The sequence below is a fragment of the Pteropus medius genome, unplaced genomic scaffold (assembly GCF_902729225.1).
Source record: "Pteropus medius unplaced genomic scaffold, Ma_sr-lr_union100, whole genome shotgun sequence".
Classification (NCBI taxonomy): Eukaryota; Metazoa; Chordata; class Mammalia; order Chiroptera; family Pteropodidae; genus Pteropus; species Pteropus medius.
The window spans coordinates 4,719,839-4,730,236 of NW_024350923.1; the positions used below are offsets into that span (position 1 = coordinate 4,719,839).

The 10,398-nt window shown below is 50.0% G+C and overlaps 1 protein-coding gene across 4 annotated transcripts in view; it reads left to right on the plus strand.

Moving 5' to 3' along the window:
• The window catches only part of SPTBN2 (spectrin beta, non-erythrocytic 2), a 36,913-nt gene extending 31,988 nt beyond the window's left edge, over positions 1-4,925 (plus strand). For 3 of the 4 annotated variants that reach the window (XM_039840765.1, XM_039840764.1, XM_039840763.1), the window contains exons 27-36: positions 287-531; positions 625-763; positions 1,028-1,112; positions 1,390-1,586; positions 1,923-2,065; positions 2,153-2,228; positions 2,577-2,797; positions 3,103-3,276; positions 3,708-3,750; positions 4,081-4,314. In XM_039840765.1, coding sequence (XP_039696699.1) covers positions 287-531; positions 625-763; positions 1,028-1,112; positions 1,390-1,586; positions 1,923-2,065; positions 2,153-2,228; positions 2,577-2,797; positions 3,103-3,276; positions 3,708-3,750; positions 4,081-4,314 — 1,557 coding nt within the window. Of the gene's footprint in view, positions 1-286; positions 532-624; positions 764-1,027; positions 1,113-1,389; positions 1,587-1,922; positions 2,066-2,152; positions 2,229-2,576; positions 2,798-3,102; positions 3,277-3,707; positions 3,751-4,080 lie in introns of all 4 variants that reach the window. The other variant, XM_039840762.1, reaches the window with a different exon arrangement.
• The last annotated feature ends 5,473 nt before the right edge of the window (positions 4,926-10,398 follow it).

Consider the following 10,398-nt stretch of genomic DNA (forward strand, 5'->3'; position numbering starts at 1 on the left):
ATCCTGGACAGGCCTCTGAAAGCCCAAGCGGCTAAAGGCCATTTTAAAGGGTTGCCTCACTTCCAAGCTAAGCCCAGGCCCCCAGATGAGACCCGAGAGAGCAGAGTATGACAAGTCCTACTCTGGGCACCAGCCGTCATCTTCCCCAGCCCCCCACCCTCTGCTCCTCCTCTCGCTTCTCGGGCTGGTAAAACGAGCAGGTGATGCAGAGCAGAGGTCAGGACTGAGGGGCGCACAGCTCCTCGGAGTCACCAGCTCTGCCCAACTCTGACCTGGGGCCCTGCAGGTCCAGCAGGTGCAGGACGACGGCCACCGGCTCCAGAAGGCCTACGCCGGAGACAAGGCTGAGGAGATCGGCCGCCACATGCAGGCCGTGGCCGAGGCCTGGGCCCAGCTCCAGGGGAGCTCTGCTGCCCGCCGCCAGCTGCTGCTGGACACCACGGACAAGTTCCGCTTCTTCATGGCCGTCCGGGAGCTGATGCTGTGGATGGACGGGGTGAACCTGCAGATGGATGCGCAGGAGCGGCCCCGGTGAGGCCGATGGTGCCCGAGACCTACGGGGGGTGTGAGCTGGTGCTGGGGTCCGGTCGTGGGCAGTGGGTGATGCGGTCTCTGTACCCTCAGGGATGTGTCCTCTGCAGACTTGGTCATCAAGAACCACCAGGGCATCAAGGCAGAGATAGAGGCCAGGGCTGACCGCTTCTCCTCTTGCATCGACATGGGGCAGGGGCTGCTGGCCAGGAGCCACTATGCGGCTGAGGAGGTGGGTGAGGCCTGGGTGTAGCCAGGGCGTCCTCACAGGGCAGGCCTTCACGCTGATTTCTCCCCTGAGCCTTTCCACTTCCTCTCATTCTTTCTTTATGGAAGCCTTCCACTCTCTCTCCCCTCAGTGCGGTTCAGGGATTTCCCCATTCCATCTCCCCCAGAACTATCTGCCTCATGAAACCAGAAATCACTAGTTCCCCCGTGTGGTCCCCAGGGACCCTGAAAAGGCCCAGCTCTAACATCTCTGCTCCCCACCCCCCAGATCTCAGAGAAGTTATCTCAGCTGCAGACGCGGCGCCAGGAGACAGCTGACAAGTGGCAGGAGAAGATGGACTGGCTCCAGCTTGGTGAGCTGCTGTGGGGACCAGGGAGCTGGCTGAGGGCTCCAGGCCCTGGGAGGAAGGGCGGGGGGTCTCGTGGCCTGTAGTTTCCAGTGTAAAACCAGCCATCCTGGGCATGGAATTCAAGGCGGCCACCCTTGGCACTGCCTGGCTCTGCCCTGTGCGCCTGCTTTGGGACAGTAGCTTTCTCTGTGTCCCTGTTCTGGAAGTGCTGTGGCTACAGTGCTCTGCCAGTGCCCGCTCTGACCTGCCAACCCCCTGCAACGCCCCCCCATCCCTGCAGTTTTGGAGGTGCTCGTGTTTGGGAGAGACGCAGGTATGGCAGAGGCCTGGCTTTGCAGCCAGGAGCCATTGGTGCGAAGTGCTGAGCTGGGTTGCACTGTCGACGAAGTCGAGAGCCTCATCAAGCGGCACGAGGCCTTCCAGAAGTCAGCGGTGGCCTGGGAGGAGCGTTTCAGCGCGCTGGAGAAGCTCACTGCGGTGAGGGCTACAGGGCCGCAGGAATGCCCCCCATCCCGCTGCCCCAAGCCCCGCGCCCTCTCCCGCCTGAAGAAAACAGTTCTGTATCCGTTGCACCAGCATCTCCCAGATGTGCGCCAAGAGTGCCCTGTTGTCACTGTAGCTCCAGGAGCCCGCAGTTCCCCTGGGTGACGCTGAGACACCATCTCCCCCGTTGCTTCTAACCCCCACCTTCTTTTGGAATTGCATCTTCCATTCCGTCTCATCATGATAGAGCTGAGACATCTCAGCTTTGCCCCACTCCCTGGTCCTCTTCAATGAGACCTTCTATGCTCTGACCTTGGAATTTTTTGACAGCTGGAGGAGCAGGAGAAGGAGCGGAAAAGGAAGAGGGAGGAGGAAGAACGGAGGAAACAGCCCCCAACTCCAGAGCCCACAGCCAGTCTGCCTGAAGGGGTCCTGGTGGACAGCCAGACGGCTCCCGATGCTTCCTGGGACGGGTGAGAGCTGGGACGCTTGAGGGAGGACGAGGCTGAGCCTGAGCAACCCAAGGACTTATCATTCTTTGTCACCTCCTGCCATTCCAGAACCCATCCCCGGCTACCAGCGTCCACACAGCCAGCCAGCGTTAACGGAGTCTGCACAGATGCAGAGTCCCCGCAGGTGACCCCCGCTGTCCCCTGCGCCCCCGTCAGAATCTTAGCCCCGCTATGTACATCCTCTTATAGCTATGTACATCCCCTGTCCTCGAAGCCCCTGTTGGAACCACAGACACTAGAGCAGGGCAGCTTCCCAGAAGGGCCTGTAAGTTCCTTCTGGAGATGTGGGTGTTGATATCTGGAGGGACAAAGAGGTACATGAGCTGAGCGGTGGGGACACTGGGGACAGGAAAGGGCAGAGGCTCTAAGAAATTGGGAATGGAAAGACCAGCTCTTGGTCTTCAAGTTGCTTGACATCCAGGCCAGGTACCTGCCACATCATCCCTTGACACAGACACTGTTTTCCCCACAGGGGCCTGGTGCAGGGGATGAGGCCAGCAGGCCACAGGGAGAGAGGCAGGCCTGGACACAAGGCTCGGCCCCTCCTATCATGCCCCAGAGCAGGTCATCCGAGTCAGCCCGGGTTGCCACCTTGCCCGCTCGAGGCCCAGAGCTCTCTGCCCAGGAACAGATGGAGGGGATGCTGTGCCGCAAACAGGAGATGGAGGCCTTCGGCAAGAAGGCCGCCAACAGGTATTGGGTCTGGCCACGCAGCGCCTGTGGCCTCACCAGCCCCTTCTGAAGAGGCTTGCCTGGAACCTCTTCCTCAACAGAGGGGGAAGGGGCGCCCTGCAGGAGTGTCCTCTGGGGAAGGGGTAGGACTCAGGAGCAGAGTGGGGCCTCGAGTCAGGGCCAGCAGCGTGCAGAGATGACGGGCCCAAAGGCGGCAGTGGCACCAGGAGTCCTGGAACACCCGAGCTCTGCCCAGGGTTACGAGCCCCACAAAAAGGGGTCAGTCAGCCCGTCTCGCCTCGTCACCTGCACCATGTCCCTCCCAGGTCATGGCAGAACGTGTACTGCGTCCTGCGGCGTGGGAGCCTTGGCTTTTACAAAGACGCGAAGGCCGCCAGCACGGGAGTGCCGTACCACGGAGAAGTGCCTGTCAGCCTGGCCAGGGCCCAGGGCAGCGTCGCCTTTGATTATCGAAAGCGCAAACACGTCTTCAAGCTGGGGTAGGAAAGGAACGGTGCCCTCGGGATGGCAGGGGACATCAGCCATGTCTGGGGGGGATAGTGTGACAGGGCCAGGCATTTGGGGACAGAGATACGGCGGGGTTCTGGTTGTGTTCCACAATAAGGGGAGCCAGAGCTCCAAGACACGGGCCCGGTGGCTGATGAGCCAGAGCAGGAGGCAAGGCCCGGGGTGGGAGTGAGCTCAGCCTGGTCCCCGCAGCCAGTCAGGAAGGATCTGCTTTTGCACCGTCCTGGGAATCTGAGGAATGTGCGGGACGTGTCTGATCGGCCCTGCTGGCCCAGCCGGCTCGTCCTCCTTCCTGGTCTGGGAGTGATAACCGAGCTCGCCCAGCCCAGCCCAGCCCAGCCCAGCCCAGGTCGGGCCAGTCCAGATTCTCGGCTCTGCCCTGAGGTGGTTCTTTCTCCCACAGCTTACAGGATGGAAAAGAATATTTATTCCAAGCCAAGGATGAGGTGAGCTGTCCCCTTCTCCTCCCACGTCACTGCATTGCCATTCTGAGAGCCCTTCGGCCGTACAGTCGCCCTTCTTCCCTCTCCTGTCTCCTTTCCTTACCTTCAGTGTCCCGTTCTTTGTAATCAGACAACCCACGACATGCCATCTGGATGTCCGTGAAGGCCCCACGAAAACGTGTTCCCTACCTTAAGGAATCTCTTTCTCCGATGAGATGAAATAGTCAGATCGCTCTCCCGCCTCCTCCTCTTAGGCTTCCCCACTGTCCAAGGGCGGCTGCCTCAGCACAGCGTCCTTGAAGCTGACCAGTTGTCTCGCCATCTCCCCCGTAGGCAGAGATGAGCTCGTGGCTGCGGGTGGTGAATGCAGCCATTGCCGCTGCGTCCTCTGCCTCTGGAGAGCCTGAAGAGCCAGCGGTGCCCATTGCCACCCGGGGCATGACCCGGGCCATGACCATGCCCCCAGTATCGCCGGTCGGGGCTGAGGGGCCAGTGGTACTTCGCAGCAAAGACGGCAGAGAACGAGAGCGAGAAAAACGCTTCAGCTTCTTCAAGAAGAACAAGTAGTTGGGGGCAAGACTCCCAAGCCAGCTCCCTCCCTCTGTTCAGGAAACTGCCAGGGACTGTCAACAGGGACCACTCTCTTGTCAGGACAACTGCCTGCTGCTAGGGTCTGTTGCCAAGGTCAACCCATCACCAGGAACTGTCTCTGGGGACAAGCCAGTGTTCCCAAGGGCAGCATTTCTCTTCTGCTATTTAATTCCAGACTGGTGGTGGGATCAGGCAACCCCCAACTCCACTCCCCCGACTCCTGTCCTCTCCCCCAGCCTTACGCCCCTATCCCCACCAGCGCGACAGCGCCGCACTCTCAACGTAGGCCATGGGGGGAGTGGCTGCCCCTGCCTCAGGGTCATTCTCCCACCACTGATAGGGCATGCCATCTGGTTCCTTGCCCCTGGGGACCAGCCAGGAACCTCTCAGAGCTGAAGCGGGACCTGGGGGCAAGACTGCCAAATGATGGAGTCAGAGGTGCACCCTTCCCATCCTTCCTCCCCCTCTGACTCGAGCGGCCAGGCCATTGCCAGCGACTCTCAATGGCTTCCAGGTGTGAGCTGTTCAGGGGCAACCACAGCCTGGAGTCTGGCCAAGGAGGTGATTAAACAGCTCAGCTTCTCTTACTGCCTCTGGGTGTCTTTGCTTCCCCGACCACAAGCCTCTTTGTCTATGCCACGCTCTTCCCTTTGGCACAGGTCCCCTGTGGGTCAGGTTTCCATTTGCCCCCAACCTCCAAGCCCTCGAAGAACCACATTATTTTAAGAGCCTCCCTTACCTTGGTCTTATTTCCCCATGATAATGACCTCCAGTTTGCTGGGCTGATGACTGTCAAGCCTCTTTTTAGACCAAAGAAGTTCACCAGGGATCAGGACAATGTTAATTTAACAAGCAGTGTTAATGTTAAAAGCGGTAAGCGACTGCTTCCCTGGGGCTCAGCTTTCTTGTGATTCTCTCAACTGTTTTCAAAAATGAAAGACTGACGAGCATTGCCACAATCTAGTCGCAGCCACTGCTGAGCAGGAGCACATAGGGCGTGCTTACTGACCCCACCTTCTGTCTCCTCTGGAGAGGATCAAGGACGTTAAGACTGGGATCAGATAAGTTACAGGTTCCCCGTCCACTGACCAACAGAATGACAACACCCTGGGAAGCCACAAGGTACATCCTAAGTATGTAAATACACACATAAGCACACACAGAAGGACATTCAAAAGCTAACAAAGCATTAAAAAAGGATTCTCCCAGGTAGATGGGGGGTGGGAATTTTTAAATCATTTCTTCAATTAAAAAAATAAAAAAAAAGATTCTCCCTTGCCTCTGGCTTGGCAGGGGCAGTTTTGGGGCAATAATGTTTGCCTTGGTGGCTTCTTACAGGAAAAGCTTTGTTCTTTCACTGTTACACACACACACACACGCACACACACACCATTTCTTTTGGGGACTCAGAGAAGATCTTTCCAGAAAAGCAGCCCTCTCTTTAGTGTACCTTTGACTATTGTCAGCCATAACAAAGACAAGGTCAGAATGAGTGCAGGCCCAGGGCCAGCACAACACGGCCCCAGAATGGTCTCCAACCTTGAGAGCCAGTAGACTAGATACCCACAGGATAATTATCCTCTTTAAAGCAGATTCAGGAATCTCCACAATAAACATGTAGATAAACGTAACTAAAACAATGTGTCATGGGACTGAATGAAATAAGTATGTCAGCACTACAACCTCTCGTTCTTCGGTACAACCGTAAAATCTCCACTGTGTGAAGGAAGAGAAAGTCATACAGTGTGGATTGTTCAGGGAATCTGGGTATTTGCACTCCAGGACGGTAAGCCTGGAGGTTGGGGAGAAAGCAATAATTAGATTTTTGAAGGACATGTATATGGGGATGAGAAATTAATGGAGAAATTGCCATGTTAACATGTAAAACGTACAGGTAGATAGGGCAGCCAAGCAGAAGTCCTGCAGAACGCAGTCATCGTGAATGGAAAAGTAACGAAAATGTAGTTTGAGCATCATCTACATGCAATGGCAGCTGAAGCTACCTGAGAGCAAGAATCCTTAAGGACAGGACATAGAAGATGATTAGCATAGGTCAGGAAGTAAGTCTTGGGAGAACCTTTGGATACGAATGGCAGAAAATTCCAGGAAAGATGACAGAATGGAATGGAGAAGTGACGGATACGAGACAAGTTAGAGCACAAAAGTACAGCAATGCGAGCACAGCGAATCAATGGGGACACGTGGACAGATGAAAATCGATTGATTATTTAGAGAGAAAGAGATTTACGTTCTTACCTGACACCACCTCCGAGGGTGAACTCTCGATCCGTGCTACCCAGCACCGTAGCCATGAGCCACGTGGTGACTGAGCACTTCAGATGTGGCTTGTCCACATTCAGATTCCCTGTAAGTGTAGAATGCTCACTGGATTTCGAAGACTGAAGAGGAAAAAAATTTTAAATACCTCATTAATGATTTTTATACTGATGATATGTTGAAATAATATTTTAGCTATATTGGGTTTTGTTATGGCGCGAACAATTCTGAGACCCACGGAGCCAATTGAGATTAATTATGAGCCTTTATTAGCCGGCCGGCGACTGACTCTACCACGCAGGGGTAGAGGAGATCAGCCCCGAGCTTCCAGAGCAGGCAGCTGATAAAGCTCAAGACCATATCCTGGTGGTCCTCTGAACAAGCCAGCAGATTACAGAAGTGGAAGTTGGCTTTTAGCATATCTTTGCCCAGAACAACACCCTTAATCAACAAGTAAATGGATTACAGAAGCAGACATTGGCCGTCTACATATTTTATACAATACACTTCCTAAACCACACACAAGCAAGTAGGACAACTTCTGATATCTAAAGATATTTCTTCCCTGTAGCTGACTTAGCTAGTTTGCTCACTTGAAAATTTTCCACCCTTAACAGGTTTCAAAAGTGTTAATCTCAACCGTTTCATTTTACTTTTTTTTTTTGGTTGAGACATCTATATTGTTCTAATAAAATGGTCCCCCAATTGCTCCCTCCCTCCCCGGCCCTCCACTTAGCCATCATATTAATGTTAACTGCATTCCCTGTGCCATGCTCCCCAACCTCGTGCCCAACCATCAACTACTAATTTGTACTTCTTTAATCCTTCATTTATTTTTTAAATGTGTTTACTAGAAATTTTTAAATTACGTATGTGGCTCACTTTATATTTCTATTTGGATAGCACTGCTCTAAATAGACTGCAAACCTAAACATAAAAGGTAAAAACATTACCATTAATAGAAGAAAATGCAGGAGATTATATGTGTACCTCAGGGGGTTAGAAAAGGAACTCTTATACAAAAGTTCAAAAGCACAAACTTTAAAAATTAATTCGATTACATAAAAAATTAAGAATTTCCGTTCAATGAAGAATACCATGGACAAAAGTAATTTGGTGAAAGGAGAGAAGATACTTGAAGCCAATAAGAAATTAATATCTACAATAGATGAGAAAATCTTGCAAATTGACAACAAAAAGATTGCAACTTAACAAGAAAAATGGGCAAAAGATATGAATAGGAAATTCACAGAAGAATAAACCCAAAAAACTTAAGAAGAGACGCTTAAAATCATTAGTAATCAGAGAAATGCAAATTAAAGCAACAGTGATCTATCACTTTATATGAGACTGGCGATGTTTTCATTAGAGATTAGAAAATTGTACTGTATACTTGACACTAATAATTAAATTAAAAAACTATGCTCTAATAAATGCTCCACCAGTTTTGTAACTGGTTGAAACCCCCAAAATAAAACAAAAATTTCTGAAATGAAAAAAAAATTAGGAAATTGGATAATGTCAAACACTGGCAGAGACGATGAGCTACAGGGTCTGTCACGAGCTACAGGAAGAGTAGACTGGTACAGTTTTTCCAGAGAACAACCTGGCTACTACTTTGTCAAGTTAATAGTTCCATGTATACTCTACATACCAGTTACCTAGCAATTCCACCTATGGGTTTACACCCTCCCGATTCTCCCAGGGATCCATTTGGGCACTCATAATTAACCAAAGAGTGTTAAGCGAACCTTTTTATAATGGTGGAGAGTTGGAGGCAACTTGATGACCAACACCCAGAGATGAATAGGTAAAATACAGTGGTTGCAAACGGTGGAGTATTACTCAGGAGTTAGATAGCACACAGCAACATAGCACTTAGTGAAAAATGTCAGAAACAATGAGCAATTTACATAAACATAAATTAATTTACCCAAATGCACAATTAGTGGACTTTTTAGATCTATATTAGAAGAAACCAAGTGAAAAACGATATTTGCAACAATCTAGGGGAAACTTGAATATAAATATTAGGCAATAGTAGCATACCATAGTGCTGATGTTTTCATTAGAGAAAGATAGCCCTTATAGGTAAAATGACATATCTAGAATTTGCTTTTAAAAATGCCAACGTGGAATATAAACCTAAAAGCAACAAATGAACAGGACAAACTAAGAGACTCATGGACATGGACAATGGACTAGTGGTTACCAGAGAGGAGCTGGTAGAGGGAGGGATAAAATAAAAATAAAAATACCAGCCCCTCCCTTAAAAAAAAGTAGAGGAGCTAGATGAAATATTGGCAAAATGTTGATAATTGTCAAAGCTGGGTAAAAAGTCCGTAGGAATTCATTATAATATTGTGTGCCTTTTTGAAAATTTCCACGATAAAATATTTTTTAAATGGAAAAAGAAAATGAGCACTAAAAAGACATGTCTTGCAAGAACACAAACAAAATAATATACATTAAACTCATTAGAATGGTTGTCTATGAGGAAAGGGGAGAGGAAGAAAAGAGAATAAATTAAAGTAGGGAATTAGGTGGGGAGAAGGAAATGGAATGGTGCCCAGACTTATGTGAAGAAACAGTATAAATACAGGAAAAAAAGGATGGTAATGAAATGAAAAATTTAGAAGGGTAAAAACTGTTAAAAAGACATTAGTTTTGTAACCTCAGAAAATTCTGGGAATTAGAAAGGTTGACAGAACCCAAAACACAGTTTATCAAGATGGGTGATAGCAGGTTCAGACTCTCCATTTGTGAAGTCTAGTACAGTGAAGATGTGTGAAAGCTATTTCAGAAATGAGTAAGGAGGTCCCGATACATGTTTTAAAAGTCTGAGTGTAGAGAGAAACTGGAAATGACAAAGAGAAGGGAAGGGAAGAGGTATACAGCATTAGGTAGGAGAGAAGGATGAGTCTTATTAAAATCGCAAGGACGGTGTCTCTTCTGAAATGGCTGAGAAGCAAATAGAACCCAGTGAAAGAATGATCAAAGTAGCTGGGGAGAAGAGGCAGCCTCAGGAATTTGTGCCTGATGGTATCAGAGAAGCTTCTACGGAGCCCCCACAATAAGGAATGGTGACTGACAAACCACCCTGGCATGCTCTATTGGAAGATAAACTCAGTCCCTTAATCTATAACGGCTATTCTTTGTTCAAGGGTGACAGAGAGTAATCCACCTAATAGCTTCCGTTTTACCACCAGGAGGTGCCCTTGCACCATAGCTGAATTTTGAAGGCTAGAAAGTGGGGACTCACGGTTGCCTAGTCCTTCCAGCAGCTTGGTGTGGACGTGGAGACCCTCTCCCACACCCAAATCAAGAGCCTTCTCTGAGCCTTTGCACCAAGTATTCCTTTGGTGTGCTCACCATGGACTAGGAACTGTGAATGACACACAGTGAAATCTCACATTCTAGCTAGAGAGAGAAAACCAGCTCACGTACACACGGGAGCGAACAAAACACGACTGAGGATAGCCGAGTAGAATGCCTTCTGGAGCTGTCCCAGTTCTGCCATCTTTGGTTTTCGGTTTCGTCACCAATGAATGACATGTTTGCAATATAAAATTTGGTTTAAAGCTCTACAAAAAATGATTAGGTTTGCTTAAAACGTGGCGCGTCTGTAATTCTAAAATGTCCCAAGCTGACACGGAGGTTGGCCAGAAGGCTAAGAAAGCCCCTTTTTAGGAGACCCAGTGAGATGACCCTTTGTCATCAGCTGTCGACGCCGCCACCTCCGCTCCAGCACGCCCTAGAGCACTATCCATTGTGATGGTTAGT